Source organism: Cordyceps fumosorosea, assembly GCF_001636725.1.
Source record: "Cordyceps fumosorosea ARSEF 2679 chromosome Unknown scaffold_41, whole genome shotgun sequence".
Classification (NCBI taxonomy): domain Eukaryota; kingdom Fungi; phylum Ascomycota; class Sordariomycetes; order Hypocreales; family Cordycipitaceae; genus Cordyceps; species Cordyceps fumosorosea.
Window position 1 is genome coordinate 110,820 of NW_017387341.1, and position 17,892 is coordinate 128,711.

The 17,892-nt window shown below is 51.5% G+C and overlaps 9 protein-coding genes across 9 annotated transcripts; 5 read left to right on the forward strand and 4 right to left on the reverse strand.

The window, feature by feature from the left end:
- Positions 1 to 77: 77 nt before the first annotated feature.
- ISF_09109 (Small ubiquitin-related modifier, SUMO) lies at positions 78 to 1,070 on the reverse strand (the record flags this gene model as incomplete). The annotated part of the gene is made up of 3 exons (XM_018852712.1): positions 78 to 200; positions 259 to 1,008; positions 1,068 to 1,070. The coding sequence occupies 3 exons, from the start codon at positions 1,068 to 1,070 to the stop codon at positions 78 to 80; spliced, it is 876 nt and encodes a 291-aa protein (XP_018700130.1).
- Positions 1,071 to 2,318: 1,248 nt separating this feature from the next.
- ISF_09110 (histone-lysine N-methyltransferase) lies at positions 2,319 to 4,467 on the forward strand (the record flags this gene model as incomplete). The annotated part of the gene is made up of 4 exons (XM_018852713.1): positions 2,319 to 2,360; positions 2,424 to 2,913; positions 2,972 to 3,409; positions 3,599 to 4,467. The coding sequence occupies 4 exons, from the start codon at positions 2,319 to 2,321 to the stop codon at positions 4,465 to 4,467; spliced, it is 1,839 nt and encodes a 612-aa protein (XP_018700131.1).
- Positions 4,468 to 5,561: 1,094 nt separating this feature from the next.
- On the forward strand, positions 5,562 to 5,849 carry ISF_09111 (hypothetical protein; the record flags this gene model as incomplete). The annotated part of the gene is made up of 1 exon (XM_018852714.1): positions 5,562 to 5,849. One exon carries the CDS (start codon positions 5,562 to 5,564, stop codon positions 5,847 to 5,849), a length of 288 nt encoding a protein of 95 aa, XP_018700132.1.
- Positions 5,850 to 6,233: 384 nt separating this feature from the next.
- ISF_09112 (BTB/POZ-like protein) lies at positions 6,234 to 7,065 on the reverse strand (the record flags this gene model as incomplete). The annotated part of the gene is made up of 2 exons (XM_018852715.1): positions 6,234 to 6,915; positions 6,971 to 7,065. 2 exons carry the CDS (start codon positions 7,063 to 7,065, stop codon positions 6,234 to 6,236), a joined length of 777 nt encoding a protein of 258 aa, XP_018700133.1.
- A 628-nt stretch (positions 7,066 to 7,693) lies between these two features.
- ISF_09113 (hypothetical protein) lies at positions 7,694 to 8,660 on the reverse strand (the record flags this gene model as incomplete). The annotated part of the gene is made up of 2 exons (XM_018852716.1): positions 7,694 to 8,492; positions 8,545 to 8,660. The coding sequence occupies 2 exons, from the start codon at positions 8,658 to 8,660 to the stop codon at positions 7,694 to 7,696; spliced, it is 915 nt and encodes a 304-aa protein (XP_018700134.1).
- A 1,731-nt stretch (positions 8,661 to 10,391) lies between these two features.
- ISF_09114 (fructose-bisphosphate aldolase, class II) lies at positions 10,392 to 11,620 on the forward strand (the record flags this gene model as incomplete). The annotated part of the gene is made up of 4 exons (XM_018852717.1): positions 10,392 to 10,499; positions 10,549 to 10,659; positions 10,710 to 11,483; positions 11,531 to 11,620. 4 exons carry the CDS (start codon positions 10,392 to 10,394, stop codon positions 11,618 to 11,620), a joined length of 1,083 nt encoding a protein of 360 aa, XP_018700135.1.
- Positions 11,621 to 11,863: 243 nt separating this feature from the next.
- On the reverse strand, positions 11,864 to 13,174 carry ISF_09115 (Oxysterol-binding protein; the record flags this gene model as incomplete). The annotated part of the gene is made up of 2 exons (XM_018852718.1): positions 11,864 to 13,060; positions 13,115 to 13,174. 2 exons carry the CDS (start codon positions 13,172 to 13,174, stop codon positions 11,864 to 11,866), a joined length of 1,257 nt encoding a protein of 418 aa, XP_018700136.1.
- Positions 13,175 to 13,755: 581 nt separating this feature from the next.
- On the forward strand, positions 13,756 to 14,562 carry ISF_09116 (Caffeine-induced death protein 2; the record flags this gene model as incomplete). Its single annotated transcript, XM_018852719.1, has 1 exon — positions 13,756 to 14,562. The coding sequence occupies one exon, from the start codon at positions 13,756 to 13,758 to the stop codon at positions 14,560 to 14,562; it is 807 nt and encodes a 268-aa protein (XP_018700137.1).
- A 615-nt stretch (positions 14,563 to 15,177) lies between these two features.
- ISF_09117 (Alpha-acetyltransferase 15, NatA) lies at positions 15,178 to 17,676 on the forward strand (the record flags this gene model as incomplete). Its single annotated transcript, XM_018852720.1, has 2 exons — positions 15,178 to 17,185; positions 17,234 to 17,676. The coding sequence occupies 2 exons, from the start codon at positions 15,178 to 15,180 to the stop codon at positions 17,674 to 17,676; spliced, it is 2,451 nt and encodes an 816-aa protein (XP_018700138.1).
- Positions 17,677 to 17,892: the final 216 nt, after the last annotated feature.

The window sequence follows — 17,892 nt, forward strand, 5'->3', positions numbered from 1 at the left end:
CAGAGATACTAAGGTTTCAAGTCCATTATGTCGTGGGCGGCGGGCCGTGGGCGGTATGAGCCAGGAAGTAGTCCCCGTCAACGGTTGAAGATGAGGGCATTCACAATATGACCATCCTGCCAGCCTTGAGCTTCGAGCGTGGCGGTCTCTTTAAGCAGCTTGCCCATGTAGGCGAGCCGTATTTTTTTTGTGGAAGAGAGCTGACGTGTATTAGACGAGTCCAGTAGCAAGTAGAAGCGAGATGCAGACAGAACATACCTTAGCTTCGGCTGCGAGTTTTCTAATGACGTTCCTCACGACGTCGGTTTTTGATACGGAGACGCTAATGTCGTTGCCAGCTTCGCTCAGACGGGCGCGGACTTGAATCGGCTCGCCTTCGTCGACGTTCTTGCCCTTTTCCTCTTTGCCCATCTCCGCCCCCTCCCCATCGCCCTGGGTTTCATCGTCACCGCTGCCAAGACCGTCTCTATCTTGGTCATGCTCAATGATGTTTTGCGGATCTGAGACGACCCATTCGGGCAGTGGGTAAAAGTTGCCAAAGGAGTCGTACGCCCCATTGACCAGATTCCCCGTTGGTAGCGAAATTTCGGCAGCGTTGAGCATGGACTGCGCCGTCTGGAGCGCCGTCTGGCCATTGTCATTTGTTTCCTGGGTGGGGGGTTCCCAAAGAACCTGCAGCGCGCCATGGAGCGTCTGCCAAATCTCCGATCGGGCGGTGACACGCGTATCAAAGTATTCTGCGCGCTCAGTGTCTAATTCCTTTCTTGTCCATTGGCGGTCGACTGAGGCCCAGACGTGGCGTCGAAGAGGCTTGTTTATGTGCTCGTCAATGGGTCCTCGATCACGGCGACGTCGGCGGCGAGGGGAAGCCGGGTTCGCAGCGGTGACCGGCGTTGCTGCGCTCTCACCAAGACTCAGCGGCGGGGGATTAATGTGTCGCGCGGATGCATTTGGGATCCCACCGGGATAAGGAGAATTCGGGCCAGCCGACCGAGAAAAACAGCAACCCTAGTGTCAACTCATTTAGTACCTATCGGCGACAGGATACAATCGCCCATGCGACGTACCATGGTTGCGAGGCTCGTCGTTAGCCTTGTGCGACGCACAGTTGAACAGGATCGGAGATTAAATCAAAGGTATGCAGCTATATGCCTAGGGCCATGCCAGCCGGGCTGTTGATCGCTGATCGCTTGCGGCCCAGGCTAGCTGCTGCCAACGAAGGAGAGGAAAGGAGATGAGAGATCAGGAAACGGAACTTGAGACTGCCAAGCGAAATGCACTGCATTGGGGTAGGTAGCTTGACAGCGGGGACAGTTGGATTTCAAGCGGGTCACAAGTCCAGGCGATCGGCAACGGTGTACTTATGCAACTACCGATCTAATTCTAGAAAATCATTACAGCATTCTTGGACCTAGGGGACACAGTTCTAGATTCGGACACGAAACAGAGGGACCTTTCTTGTAGAGTGTGGAGAGTGACCCGAAAGAGAGGGCTGCGATGACGGGTAGCTGGATGCAAGGTAAGCTGTAAAAATGGTTACAGGATGATGCATGTCACCATTTAGTTGCAAGTACTGTTACATACCTCTGTTGCGAAGTGACTTCGATAACTAGCTTGGCGAACCACTCGACAAAGGTGGTTGCCACATGTGCACACATGTTTGTGGTTGAGTGGGGGGAGAACCAGTACTTGCATGGATGCCTGCTTAATTGCATCTGAGTTGAATGGCTTGTTACGGCACCAGGGCTTAAACAATTACTGTTACATACCTACATAGTAACCTTGGTATCAGTCGTATTGTGTCAGTTCATGGTCCTGTTCTGTTTCCCGCCGTGACCCGAGTATACATGTAGTATTTTCCGCTGGGGCAATTCCTGAGAAGGGCAAAAGGCACCAGGCAGGAACTATACACCATTAATCTAGGCACAGTCCTGTAACGTCAGGGGCTCCTAGAATCTTCCTTCTTGTCCTGCAGGCCGTGTGTATGGACCAATGACCCGTCATCTGCGTTGGATGGGAGGGACATGAATTCCAAGAGGCATTGCAGGGCTAGTACACATCAATAATCTAACTTTTGTTGAGAGATTCCCATGTATTTTAAGAAAGTGTGGAGAGACCTTGCGAACAAGGCGAAGAGTAATTAAAGGTGGTGATAATGATTCTAGTGATGCTTGCAAGCAGCACAGTGTTCGTTGTTCCCCACTTACGCGTCTTGCGTTTTCGATTTTCGCAACTAAATGTAAACGTTAATAAGACAGCTTAACGCGCGGTAACAACACCACTTTCATTACCCAGGCCTCATAATCACCAAGCTCAAAATGGAGCAAGCTATTCGGGAGCACTTTTATCACCATGGAAAAGTATGGATCATAGGAGCCAAGAGCCGACTTTTAACATTGTAAGGAGCTAATCATATCTTCAAGACAGCGGCCAGTCAGAGTGAAAACTGCCATTGGTGTCAGCTGCGTTCGCTGCCCACACAGGACACGATCCCCATCAGCATTGTCAACGACGTCGATGGCACAGTCCTTCCAAAGGACTTTCGCTTCATTAATGACATGGTTTTTGGCCAGGGAGTGGAACCCGCAGAGGATAGTTTCCGCAGTGGCTGCTCCTGTACAGATGATAGCAATTGCCAGTACACCGACTGTCTTTGTCTCGCCGACCTGGAAGAAGACGAAGAAACAGAAAACGACAAAGGCATGAATATGAATGACGGTATTAAGAAGGCATACCCGTACCATACACATGGAGTAAAAGCAGGACTATTGCGATCAAGACTACAAAACTCATCTGTGCCCCTCTACGAATGCCACAAAGGCTGCGCTTGCTCTAGCAGATGCCCCAACAGGGTTGTCGAACGTGGTCGCACAGTGCCGCTGCAAATTTTTAAAACAGATAATCGCGGATGGGGTACGTACAGCTACGTGATGTTGAATTGGCTGCTGAAGATGCTAATGGATCACTTCAGGAGTGCGTTCAGCAGCACTGATTAAACGCGGCCAGTTTGTGGATCGATATCTTGGCGAAATCATCACTGCAGAGGAGGCCGACCGCCGCCGCGCAAACTCGGCCGTGTCCCAGCAAAAAGACGTATATCTTTTCGCACTCGACAAGTTTACCGACCCAGACTCACTGGACCCACGTTTAAACGGCCCGCCGCTTGAGGTTGACGGCGAGTTCATGTCGGGGCCGACACGTTTTATCAACCATTCATGTGATCCCAACCTTCGTATCTTTGCTCGCGTCGGTGATCATGCAGACAAACATATCCATGATCTTGCGCTGTTTGCTATCAAAGATATTCAGCGTGGTGAAGAGCTCACCTTTGATTATGTTGATGGCGTTGTGGATGAGCAGGATGACCAAGACGGCAATGTGGACGGCATGACGAAATGCCTTTGCGGAAGTGCAGATTGCAGAAAATTTCTTTGGTGAATGTATGTATCAATGAGACTTCCTGCATAGAGCCGTCCATCAAAGAGCTGGACTGGTTGCACAGATCCATGTCTGTTGAGGCAGGTGGACTGTACGGAAGCGCTTTGTGCAGGTACTACTAATCTTCATCTATAAATAACCATATCTCTCCGGGCGACAGGAAGAAGAGGAGGCCTTTTACCCGAAAACAAGAGAAGAAAAGGAGTCATGAGGCGTTTGCGGTTGCCTCGACAGAAGGCAAAGGCAGACGCACAAACGGGGCAGCTAAGAGCGTGGCTTCGCGACAAGAGCCGCTTGGCAACCATCCTCGAAGACCACGACTTCACCATCAACACGATTTTCGTTCCGAATGTCTACAAAGAATACACTGCAGTTGCAGCGGAATCGATTATGACTTGTTGCACAGGTTCTCTTTCGGAGGTGCGCATTGGTGTCGATTCGTTTTTCGAGTCACCCGTGGTCAAGGCGGCTTATAGGGATTTTAAAGTACAGTGCGATTCCATGGAATGCAGCGGCTTTGGCTTCCTCGAGAGCGAATTAATCAATGTCCTAGCGTCTCTGGCCGAGAACTTTCATCAACCGCACCTGGGGACCACGAATCCGCCGGTGCCGTGGCGGGTGGCAAAGATGGCCATTCCCAACGATGGAAAGCTGAAGCAACTGACGATGGAATATCTTGTACGCATCGAGATCTGGAGACGAGAAGGACTCGCCAGAGGCAGGCCGTGGCAGTTTGGAACGCACCACTCCAGATATCAGTTTCTGGCGTCCACTCTCGTGCAGCTTTGGTACATGGACAATGAAGGCTGCTTTAGTTTCCGCGAAGTACAAACGAGCAGCCGCGATTGGAATCTTTGCTGGGATAGCTGGTTTGAAAAGTGCATCCAATTGGATGCCGCAGCGTCTGCAGCCAAGGCGGAGACGGCACGGGCTGGTAGTTTGCAATTCCCATCCACGGATGGCGAAGGGGGTGAAGAGATGTGTTTTGGGGTTGGACAGCGTCTGGACGGATGGTTGGAAAGGGCCTGAGCTTGATAGCAGACCGTAAAATTGTACAGAGACGAAGCATTGCAACAACTCTTTTACTGGTCTGTCGACGGTGCTTGCCTCCCAAATGACTGGGCTCCCCATGTGGTTCAAGAAAAGAAGATTTTCATACCATTTTACGCATGGAAATGGCGCACCTTGCGACCGTGACCTGCAGATGCTGGAAGCTATGCAGTTACACTTACGCCTTAGAGCCCGTGAGGTTCCGATACAACCTCCATTTACGCCGGGTCCAGCCGAGCCGTCCAGCCCAAGTCACCCCACAATGTCGCAAAAATGCCTGCGGCGTGCTTTCACATGGGCATGGGGCTCCGCACGCTAGTTGGGCAAGCGTTTGGAGGTAGCCCGAGTTATATGCTCATCATTACATAGTCGTATGAGCGACAACCCAGAGCTGGGCTTTGCTGGCTCTGGGGGAAAAGAGGGGGCCAGGAGGGGAGCACAGCTCAGGTAGCAACGGAATTTTGGACAGCTGCCACCGAGCGGGCCATCCTGGTCTGTGATTTAAATTACCGTCTTTCCCATTCTTGCATCCTTTCGGTCTTTATTTCGCTAACCGCTCTTTATTCGGAAAACGATATTGACCAGTAAAGGATAACTCTACAAGTCTCATGCTTGCCACAAACACTGCGCTGCAAGTGCCATCGTCTCCGCCCATACCCCAGATTGCGTGAGCCGGGACGCCGACCCCGTTCTCGCATAAAAAAGATCCGAGGCCAGGCACTACCTCGTCAACTATTTTGCCTGGTTCATTTGCCATTCCGGTAACCCGCGCAACCAGCCCTCCAGCGTCCAGAATCTGGCAAGAGCGTTCGCCTCGTCGCCCACAGCGAAGCATTACATCGACACGCGAGCGCCGGACCGCTCGCGCGACCTCTTCCCCGACAAACCGCCACCAATGTCCTCTGCACCCCGTCCATTTTCCACGTCTGCGAGGGTTCACCCCAACATCCTACCACACCTTCACACAACCGCACCTCGGCGCTCTCCGATGAGATGGTACGTATATCGAAATAAAAAGAACATCACAAACTGGCAGCGCGACGTCATTTACAGGCCGCACCAGCACAGGCACTATGCCAACAGCAGAAAGAAAGGAAGGAAAAGCGTCACAACGACTCACAGCTAACGACTCGTGCTGTCAAAGGGCCCCCACCATCGTCGGCCTCTCTATTGTAGGCTACGGCGCGAAAGTATACATTGATAGCGTCCGCGAGAAGCGCGAGCGCATGCTCGAAGCCCAATACCAGGAAGATCGCGAGAGGCAACGACGCAACGACATGCTCATGGACGTATACGGCGACCGCGAAAGTCTAGAAGGCTTGGAAAAGGCCATTCAATTCTACGAGAGCGGAAAGAAGTAATTCTCTTTGTTCAACATCTGCATGTGGATCTGAAACAGATTGCAATTGGTGTATTTATCTTTTGGCGTCATGGCGTTGGCTGATTCACTTCCAGTCGCGGGCACTGGAACATGCATACTTCTCGGCGTTTTCATTGCTCTCATTTATCAGTTGGGAACCATGGAGTGGTACATCACAGGTCATTATTCTAAATCTCCCATCCCGGGTATCGTGAACCCCGGAATATGGGGAAGATAAGAAAGGAACTTGGAAGATAGGAAGGATAAAAACATAGAGAATTCCCTCGGTCTATTTTAAAGCTAAATGCAGTCCACGCGTCACCAGCGACGCCCCGAAAATCAAAATTGCACCCATAATATTCCGCGAGAGCTAATGCACCGGGCTTTAGACAATCCATTCCCCTACGGTAGGCATCTTGAGCTCTTTTCGTTTGAGTTTGGTTCGCTGCTCTAACAGAAGCGCAAGCTTCGAGGCAAAATATCGCGAGACTTGCAACACAAAAGCCGGTCTGTTTTCCATTTCTTTAGCTGAAGCTTCCCATGAGCGATAGAACACGCCCTCGCAGAAGTACTCAATCATCAAGTTTCCGAGCTTCTTCTGCTCGGCGTGATTGTGCTCAAGAGCCTCGAAAGCGTCTGCAAAGTCGGTCGTACACCATAGTTGTTGCGCCTTATCGAGTGCGGAGCGGAATAGGGCTCTGTGGCGGTCGCTTACTAAAGTATGGATGCAGCAGAGCATGTACGCGCCAATAGTTGGGCAAATAAACCGATCGCACAACTTGTACACTTCGACGTAATCTCGCAGCGGCGTTCTTTGGGACTGTGCTTCCGGGTTCGCTGCCGGAGCAGGCGCCGTATGGGGGACGATGGAGGAGTAGCTGTATAACACTCCAAGAAACAAGGCAAAATATTTTGGATCGATGTTATCGAACCCGATTTCGCCTCCGGATTCGTCGTACCACGTCTTTGTCGATACACGAAAATAGTCCGAATGTTGGACCAAGACTGCCTTGTGGACGCTAAATTCTTCGTTCTTAACTTTAATCACCGCCGTTTCGTCGCCGGTTCTATAATTCTTGGTTAGAGTGTAAACGGTCATGGGAGGCCGAGAGGAAAACGTACTGTAGTGGCCAAGCTGTGCGAAAGTCAGAAAGCAGCACCGACGGCGCTTTCTCGGTCTGGTAAGAGGATTTTGCCTTCTTTTTCGGTGGAGGCATTTTGTCTGGTTAGATGCAGAAGTGAAGAGCTGCGCAATGAGTTGGGATGTGAAGTTGCAGTTGGCAGCTGGCAGCTGGCAGCTGCCTCTCGTTCGTTGGAGCTGGCAACCGACTCCCTGCCACAAACTGGTACCTAGGTAGGTATTGCACCGTGTTATAGGAGGTATTCGGGTAGGAATCAAAGTGGAAAGCTCGTTGAGTGCTAAATGTTAAATGGTAATTAAGCCTCTTAGAATAGAATTGTGTTTTTTGTCGGGGTAAATATTGGCGGTAAGTGCTACAACTGAACAGTAGGTGGTGACAGGTAAATTGTCCCCAGTTGGGTATCTCACCTTCCGTAGATACCCTAGATATCCTAGGTGTCCTAGGTATCCTACGTATCTTGGGTATCTTGAGTATCTTAATGTATCTTGAATACGTACCTTACCTCTCTCTCTTAAGTATCTTACGTCTTGTCGGTATTTCAGGCAAGATACCTAACAATAGACAAATTCATTTTGCCACCCACTGTAGTCAGAAGTATGTGCGAAGTTATTATTACGTATTTTTATATAAATGTAATTGAATAGCCCTGATGTGACTTGGTTGCGCCTAATGATACATCACATAGGAGGTGTTCATTGTACTGCTATCGCGCCTTGACTTTTCGAATTACCACCTTTGTCCCGTCTAATTGCCAGCCGACGCCATCGTTTTGTTGTAGATCATCCCATTCCGAGCTGGTTGCCGTTTCCAGATACTTCAGTTCAACACCTAAGTACGCGCGCCCAAAGCATTTGAGTGTATGCAGTCGTAGCTCGGGTTCGGCCCACTCTAGGATCCTGGCTCGATGGCCATCGACAGCTTTTCGCACTCGGTGAAACAAAATGAAGTTGTCATGTGCCAGCGCGAAGAGCGCGTCATTCACTTTCTTGTCGTTGAGAGCATATTTGTGCCGTAGGGAGTACGCCTCGGACAGCTCCCTCCGCCGGCATGCCGTATCCAGAATCAGATATGCCACGACCTCTTGGAACTCGATCAGCGTTAAATTCTGCTCCGGGTGTATTCTTCGAAGCAAATGTTGGATGGCGGCGTGGTATGATTCCGGCTGCTTGGCGAGAACGGCGAGACGAATGCAGAACAAGTAAGCCTGAATGGCAAAGTCGTCGGTGCGATTGGAGGCGACGATGCCCTCGCGAAGTTTTCGGAGAGCCGACATAATGATTGACAAAGTCTTTGTATTCGATGGGTTGTGCAGCGACTGGACGCTGGCGGTATCGGGAATTACGATGCTATAGTTGTTGCTGTCTTTTGTGTTGTTGGGTTCCAGGCCGAGGGACGAAAATCGCCGAAGGAGCTCATCGCGCTCTCCTGCGTCAGAGCAAAAGCTCAAGTAGCGCTCAGTGATTAGTTTATAGTAATTTTCCTGCGTCTTGGCGCTATGTAATCTAGCAAGGTGCACGTTAGAACGGCGTCGTGCCTTCGCGGCCATTGAGGTACCTCGTTTCGCCTTTGGATGGCAAGCCCATCTCCTCCAAAGGATCCATTTGTACAGGCTTAAGGCGGCCCCATTGCTTCGCCGGCCCTTTGGGCTCTTTAGTTCTCCAAGATGCCATTACGAAAAGCTTCAGAGATACCGGCGGTTAGTTGGTTGTGGGTGGCTTTCAGTCGCGAGTGCAAGAACTTGGGGCTGTGGTGGGGTGCGAGGGTCACTGGTGTTTTTGGGGTTGACCTGCCTACAGGTCCCTCTTAGGTAAGGTACATACATGTACATACATACATACCTGGTAGGTCGTAGCAACGGAATGCCTCAGTTGCGCTGCTTAGCTGGCATGCATTCAAGTTCTGACTGTAGTGAAATATTCCTAATAACCTACTAAGGTGATACATCATTACTCTCTAGAGCTATTCGGTGATTATCTCCATCAGCGGAGTCTTTTTGCTTTACCGGACAGCCTAGCACAGCCTTATGAATTAACATGGCCAGCAAAGTTCTTCAATTAGTTATTGAATAAGCTTGCTACTGCTATCTGTTATTATTTTCTCGGAAACAAAATCAAAGAATCCACTTCTACACTACAAGTGAATGTCTATGTAATTATCCGTATTCCATTGGCTCTGTCAGGCTCCTCTTGAATATCCTCATTTCTTCTTACGAAGTTAACCAGAGAACTCGGCCTGGCCAGGTTCAAAGTGGGGTGGATGTCGCCCTTGGTGGGGTGCTTCTTATCGCCTGGAGGGGCAATCTCACGGCGCTGAAGAGCTTGGTTGCATCCCAATTCTCAACAATTCAGATAAACAGGGTCAGGCGTTTGTCATAACTATACACCAAGCAGAAGACTCGCATTAGATGGAATCCAGGCCTCTCGGGCCTTTTCTGACGCTACAGAACCAAGGCAAGAAAGGATTGGGACCAAGCCAACTGCTGAGATGTCATTGGCTGATTGAAGGTATCAGAATGTGCCCAGCCCGTAATTGTCAGAGCTACAGTGTGTTCACGCAGACTGCCGTTCGCATCAGCTTCACTGGCACGGCATTGCCTCATAGAAAAATTAGTACCTGGTCGTCACAATAATTGCTTGTACGTTTCGCCATCGGCGCCGCTGGGAATAACAAGACCGGGCATGATAGCTAAAGTTTTCGTGCCTTGTTCCGCATGTTTCCGTTGAGCGTCCCGATGTGTCCGCTACCGCAGGCCTCTCTGCAGCGCCTGTGATCCCATCAAACCAGCTAATAACCTTTCCCGCAGCAACGGACCCCGCAACGTTTTCTTCCTTCCATCTACACCCAAACAGACGCCTCTCATATACCTCTCGATTCGTTGATCCTACCGTAAGTTCTGTCTTTTGCACTTTGCATTACCTCACTTGGTTTAGACAACACCAAGAGAGCTGTACTGCCATACCACGAACGCCTGCCGTTTGACCCAGCTACGCAGCGAGCAGCCGACGCCCCGTGGCGAGCGGCCTGGTCAATCACCTCTTCTCCCGGCCCGATTCGAAAACTACAACATATGGAGTCATGGGAAAATTGTGGACAGCACAGATAGCCAACGCTCCATGGCATACGATGAAAAAGCCTCAAGTCTCGTTGTTGCATCAGGGTACCCCGCCAACCTGCCACTTCGGCATGGGAGCATGTTGGTATCGATAAGCCCGCTTTAAAAACCCCGCGCCGTGGCCGTGGGTGCTGCGAGTCAAGTCCAACAGTCTGCTGTGCTTTTCTTGTCGCAATTGATTGCATCCCGACAAAGCACCCTTGTGTCTGACTTTATTATTTCTCTAGTTGCTTAAAGACAGCTCCCCTGCCCCTGAACCAATCCCACCACAGACGCAACCACCGCAACAATGGGTGTCACCGATCTTCTGTCCCGCAAGTCCGGCGTAATTGTCGGTGATGATGTTCTCCGTCTCTTCGAGTACGCCCGTGAAAAGCAGTTCGCCATTCCTGCTATTGTAAGTTACAGATGCTCAAATTTTAGCCCCCTCATAACTGACCTCTCAGAACGTCACCTCCTCCTCTACCGTCGTGGCTTCCCTAGAGGCTGCTCGCGATGCCAAGTCTCCCATCGTCCTCCAGATGTCCCAGGGTGGTGCTGCCTACTTTGCTGGCAAGGTATGATATTCTCGATTCTCTTATAACCACATGCTGACAAACTTTTATAGGGTGTTGCCAACGGTGACCAGGCTGCCTCTATTGCGGGCTCCGTGGCAGGCGCTCACTACATTCGCTCCATTGCCCCGGCCTACGGCATTCCCGTCGTCCTCCACACCGACCACTGCGCCAAGAAGCTTCTTCCCTGGCTCGACGGCATGCTCGATGCTGATGAGGCTCACTTCAAAGCCACCGGCGAGCCCCTCTTCAGCTCTCACATGATTGATCTTTCCGAGGAGCCTGTCGACTGGAACATTAAGACTACCGCCGAGTACCTCAAGCGCGCCGCCCCCATGAAGCAGTGGCTTGAAATGGAGATTGGTATTACTGGTGGTGAGGAGGATGGTGTCAACAACGAGGATGTTGACAACGCCTCTCTTTACACTCAGCCTGAGGACATCCTCAATATTTACAACACCCTCTCTCCCATCTCCCCCTACTTCTCCATCGCTGCTGGTTTCGGTAACGTTCATGGTGTCTACAAGCCTGGAAACGTCAAGTTGCACCCCGAGCTTCTCGGAAAGCACCAGGCTCACGTCAAGGCAGCCATTGGCTCTACCAACGATAAGCCCGTCTTCTTTGTCTTCCACGGCGGCTCCGGCTCTAGCAAGCAGGAGTACCTCGACGCTATCAGCCATGGTGTCGTCAAGGTCAACATGGACACTGACATGCAGTTTGCTTACATGTCTGGCATTCGCGACTACATGCTGAATAAGAAGGACTATCTCCTCACCGCCGTCGGCAATCCCGACGGCGACGACAAGCCCAACAAGAAGTACTTTGATGTAAGACTTTTCGTCCCCTTTTATCGTACGTCTACTAACTTCTGCAGCCCCGTGTCTGGGTCCGCGAGGGTGAAAAGACCATGTCGAAGCGTGTTGCTGTCGCTCTCGCCGACTTCAACAACAACAACCAGCTATAAATCCGTCATCGAGTTAGTGATACGTACCAAAAAGATAAACACCTAGAGTTGTTGGCATAGTCGGGGAGTCTCGGAGATTGCATTTTGGGGTTGTGACCTAGTATCAAATAGTCATTGAAAAAATACGTCAACGCATGTGCTGCGTTACAAAGTGAAACCGGGGAAAGTCTGCGTTTATAAAATTATGGATAATGATACAATCTAGCTCGGATCGGACCACGTCGGTGTATAGTTATGTATATTTTAAGACAATGATTGGCCCAGCACTTCCTTTTGCAGCGACGTAGTTTGCTCTTCAGTCAAAGTTTCTGCATCAGCAGCCTCAGCCTTCTTGGCATCGAATCTCCACAGGCCGCCCGTTTTGTCGCGCTCGCCGTCGAGAGCCACCCCGCCAACAGCACCGAGCTTCTCGAGAATAGGGTCGGTGGTGCCAACAGCCACGGCCGTAAAGTAGCGGCGCTTCCAAGCGGTTTCCTGAGCCGTCTCTTTGTGGCGCAGGGCACGCTGCGCATTCTCGATTTTGCCCTTCTCGGCGGACACGGCATCCATGTCGCCGGATTGAATGCCTGCAGCAACCTTGGCCCAGGCGCGGCGTGATTCGAGCGGGTGTTGCTTCTCTACAGGGGCAATCTGGAGCTCTGTCTGTGCGACATTGGCGGCGTCGTACTCATCGACAAAAGTAGACTTAGAGTTTTTCTTGGCCGCGCCAGAGTAAAATTCGAGCTTCTCATTCCATTGTCCTGTCACGTTATAGAGCACATCCTTTTCCTTGCCGGTGGGGGTGATGGTGCCAATAACAGTGTTCTTCTTTCCAGAAAGCCACCCCTTGCCACTGTAGTCAACCTTAGAGCTGAAGCCGCTGGAGCTGGTTATATAGCTTGTGCCATCAAGCTCGACAAATGGGGCGCCAAAGATGAGGCCCTCGATGTGGAGAGATGGCAGTGTAATGAGGTAATGCTCAGGCTCCTTCTTGTCGCCAATGGGAATAGTCAGCACCGCGTGGCCAATCTGCTTGACAATGATGGTGCTGTGAAAAGTGGCTTTTTGCGCATTGTAGCCCTCAAGCTTAATGCCAGTCTTATCGTTGCGGATGCAGTAGGCGGTAGCAGGCGGGTGGTGGCTGACTTGCTCAGACACAAGGGTAGTCTTGCCAGCTGCATCATTCCATGATCCAAGAAAGAGCTCGCCCAGAAACGGGTTCAGTGGCTTCTTTTCGTTGCCGAATTGCTCGCTGCGGCTGGCGTACTGGTGCTTGAGTGTGGAAAGAAACCACTTGAGCACTAGCATGGAGCGCTTGGCGGGATCGGCCTCAGAGGCGGCGGCGACAAGCAGGTTCGGGTGTGTCGACCAGTACGAGGAGAATTCGGTCAGCGACTGCGACGAAAGGATGAAGGGCGGGGCCGTTAGAGACGAGAGGTCGCCGTTGAATGAGGCAATGGACTGATAGAATTATGAGCGACTGCTGATTGCAAATCCATATTGTACCCCTCATACCTTTAGGAAAGCAGTCCAGCTGCTGCTGCCAGCTTGTGCCTGAGCTGTGGCGGAGGACATGATATCGGTGCGGGGTGTGTTATGGCGGGGTGAGTTATGTTGTGGTTGAGAATGTTTGTAGGAAGTAGAAGTTTTAGAGTGTTGCGATAAGTGGCGAGACGGAGCTATTGATTCCCTGATGAAGAAGCATGTGGCGGTGCAAGGGAGAGAATTCAAGTTGGACAAGGACAATTCATCAATTAATTGGGCTAGACCGCGTGTTGCCCACGCGACACTCCCCACTTTCTCTCTTCCAGCATTTGACGATCAGTGACGCAAATGACGATACTCTGCCACACTCCAGCCTCGTTCTTACTGACTTTGCAATCAATTATGATAATAAACCAGGACGCTGGTGACAGTTGTAAACCAGCTTAGTATTCCTATTCCAGTACATCAGCGTGTGCCTACAAGCGGTGAAACGTGCCCTAATACTGCCGCTGCTCATTATTTGAACTTCAGGCGACCGCCGTCTCTATCGATCAGTGTAGTTTTGCACATTTTTGCGACTGTCACCGCACTGGTGATTGCAGATTCCGATGCAGATGCTGCACAGGCCGAGATGATGTCAGTGGGGCCGCTAACTCGCAGCGCGCACAGCTATGTACACAGCTCTCAATCTGCCTCCTCCACAATCGCCTCATCATCAAGTTGCCGGGACTTCCGACTACTGCCTGCACCCTGATCCGAATTCCGACATAGATATCACTCTGGCTGGCATTTTCTGGAATCGGGCGGCTTCGGAGCCACCCATTGCTGCTGCGCAGCTTCAGCCTGTAACCATGACGCGACCGCCAGCGACGCCACAGCTGTCACCACAGTTCTGCTTCTCGACAAGTACATTACGAGGTATGCTACGAACCCTCGAACCCAAGCTAAATCTAATGAGTGCAGAATTTTTCCGCTTCTCGCGCTCGGCTGTCGACGACACAATCAGCCAAAATCTAAACGCTCTGGTAACGCCCGCTCGTGGCGGCTTTGATCCGAGTTCAACCTCACAAAGAACATCAAGAAAACTAGGGGGGGATATCAATGTGGAACGATGTGCAATATTTCTCGACAAAATTTTATTCCCCGCGTGGGATTCCCGGGCGCAGGTTTTTGAATACTGCGCTGCTGTGGCTTCAAGTCCTGACCCTGACGATCCCGAAACTGCCCTGCGAGAGCTCCAAAGGAAGCAGGATAGCAAACGAGTTGTTGACGAACGTCTTGATCCATACTCGGGGCGGTTTTATCCTTGTGAAAGTCGAACTGAGCTACTGGCGTCAACTCTTCGCCAGGAGCGTGTTATTGAGGATATAGTTCGGCACCGCACATGGGAGGTAATTCAGGATCGCTGCCAGGAGCCGCCCAAAGATTGGCAAGCCGCCATTGACATTTGGAAGAAGCATTCTGCAAACCGTAAATAACCAAATACCGAATCCTGGGCTGGAAATGTATACTATTGTCTCTAGAGTAGAAATTTAGCGCGTTGCTCGTCTTGCCTCGCTGCAGCATTGATTGTTGCAACCGTTTGGCTAGCAAAACTGAGAAAACAGTGAGGATAAAGAGTCGTCAATTTCTAACACCCCATAAGTCCATACCTAGGTAAGCAAGTAGGCATATCTCAAGCCAACTCATCCTAACAAACCTTCCAGCACACAGCGACCACCCCAATGTAAACCATGATGGATTGATGTGCCCCACACACGTTAATACCTCCTCGTCCGAGGATCCTCCGGACACCAAAGCTACCAGGCATACAGGCTACCTTTCCACACAGTCCACCAAATGCGCTCGCTCTCTGCCTGCCTGTCCTTACCTCGACCTTCGATTCTTGACATTTGCGCATCCCCTGGGTGGCGCGATTGTGCTCTGAATATTGTTCACAGAAGTTTTTTTCTTGGTTCTCTTTCTCAGAACGCGCTGCAAATTACACTGCGCTCGTCAGCCTTTGCAAGTTATCCACAAGCCCTGAAACGGCCACTCTCTGATAGCCGCGGATACTCAAACACTGCGCCCCGTCGATTCGCGATATAGACACGATGCCGCAACAGCTCGCGGCCAAGGAGGCTGCCCAATTTCGGCAAGTCCTCCGCAGCTATGAGGAAAAGCAGTACAAGCGAGGCCTCAAGACGGCGGACCTGATCTTGAAAAAGGTGCCAAAGCACGGCGAAACCATGGCTATGAAAGCCCTGATCCTCAATGGCCAAGGAAAGACAGAGGAGGCGTTTGCCTTGGGAAAAGAGGCCCTCACTGCTGATATGAAGTCTCACATCTGCTGGCACGTGTACGGTATTCTCTACCGCGCAAAGAAGAACTTTGAAGAGGCAGCCAAGGCCTACAAGTTTGCGCTCAAGCTGGAACCGACTTCGGCACAAATACAGCGCGACCTAGCTGCGTTGCAGGTTCAGATGCGAGACTACCAGGGCTTCATTCAAACTCGAAACACCATGCTGCAAGCTCGCCCCCAGATCCGACAAAGCTGGACAGCCCTCGCCCTCGCGCATCATTTAGCCGGTAACTTGACTGAGGCGGAGAATGTCATCACTACCTTCGAGGGTACTCTCAAGACGAATCCGACCCGATACGATTTGGAGCACTCGGAAGCCGTCATGTACAAAAACTCCATCATCGCGGAGCAAGGAGACTACAAACGTGCCCTCCAGCATCTAGAGACTGATGCCAAGCAGAACCTCGACCGACTCGCTGTTCTTGAAAGCCGCGCTGAATATCTTTTGAAGCTCGATCGTAAGGAGGAAGCTGCTAAGGCTTACCGAGCTCTGATTGACCGCAACTGCGAGCACGCGACATACTACACACAGCTCACGAGAGCGCTGGGCATCGCGGAGGATGACGCGAAGGCTAGAAAGGCAGTTTACGAAGAGTATGCCATCAAGTACCCCCGATCTGACGCCGGACGCCGAATCCCTCTCGACTTTCTCAGCGGCGAAGACTTCCGCCAAGCCGCTGGCGATTATCTTGCCCTCATGTTAAACAAGGGTGTCCCCTCAACCTTTGCTAACCTGAAGCATCTCTACTCGAACAAGTTCAAGAAAGACACTCTTTTGGAGCTTGCCGAAGATTATCTCCACTCCCCAAAGGCCGACTCAGACAGCAAGGACAAGGGTGAGGCTGCAGCTCTTTTCTACCTTGCTCAGCACCACAACTACCACATGAGCCGCGATCTGGTCAAGGCCATGGAGTACATCGAAAGAGCCATTACAAAGGACAATAAAAGCGTCGACTACCACATGACCAAGGCCAGGATCCTGAAGCACAGCGGCAACCTAAAAAAAGCCTCCGAGATGATGGACTGCGCGAGAGCCTTGGACTTGAAGGATCGCTACATCAACAGCAAAGCCGCCAAGTACCAGCTCCGCAACAACCAAAATGAAAAGGCCCTCAAGACCGTCGGGCTATTCACGCGTGCGGACACTGTCGGTGGACCCCTCGCCGACTTGCTAGATATGCAATGCATGTGGTTCCTGACAGAAGACGGCCGAGCCTACGCAAGACAGGGAAACATCGGACTCGCGCTCAAGCGTTTCCATCAGATTGCCACCATATTTGAAGTCTGGCAGGAGGACCAATTTGACTTTCACGGGTTCTCCCTGCGCAAGGGCCAGATCCGCGCGTATGTCGACATGGTGCGATGGGAGGACCATGTTTTCGACCATCCCTTTTATACCCGCGCCGCTCTCGATGCTATCAGCATCTATTTAAATCTGTCTGACAAGGCTGCCGCCAATGCGAACGGCGAGGCGGATTCTGAGGCTCTTTTGGCGCAGAAAAAAGCCCTCAAGAAAGCTAAAAGGGAACAACAACGCCTGGAGCGCGATGCGGCCGAGAAGCAAGCCAGGCAAGACCCCAATAAGGCTATGGGACCCGATGGCGAACCTAAGAAGACGGACGAAGATCCTTTGGGCCTGGCACTGGCAGCTACCACTGACCCGCTTGGTGCGGCCATGAAGCTCCTGTTTCCTATGCTGGACGCCAGCCCGAAAAGTATCCAAGTGCAGCTGGCTGGTTTTGAGGTGTTTATGCGCAGAGGTACGTTTGCTCTTCACTTCCACGAGCCGTGACTAACAATAAATGCAGAAAAGTATGTACTGGCCCTTCGCTGCTTGAATGCCGCAATCGCCCTTGATAGCAGTCATCCCAAGCTGCACCCTCAGATTGTTACGTTCGCCAAGAAGTTAAAGACGGCCTCCGGTCTCCCGGCCAAGGTTTTTGAGGTTCTCAAGGCCGAATTCACGGCGGTAGACGTCGCCGCGGATCTGTCCCAGTACAACGCAGACTACCAGGCTGAGCACAAGGACAGCATCCGCAGCATACTGTCATTCGTGGCCGCAGAGCGTGCCCTAAATGGCAGCAATGACACCAGCGTCACGCAGCTTACGGCTTCCCTCAACTTGCCCAGTACCACCTTTTCCGATGCCATTGAGGTGCTGGAGACTCTGAAGGGCTGGAATAGCAGCGAGGCAGCGGTCTTCCAAGAAGCTGCCCACGCCAAGTTTCCCGAGGTTACCCGGCTCGCCTGAAGTAGGCTATCCGCGGCGGACAAGCGCAAGCGCTGCTGTTGCTCAATAATGTAGGTTATTCGAGCGAACAGACGGTTGTGCGATCCCGGGCTGAATCAGCAGCACCGCCGTACTGATCAGAAATGGTGGCTATTGCTCAAATGATCGCATAGACCAGGCTTGTCTTGTGAATGATTTCCGATATATGTTGGCGCGGCACTTGGTGAAAAGGTACAT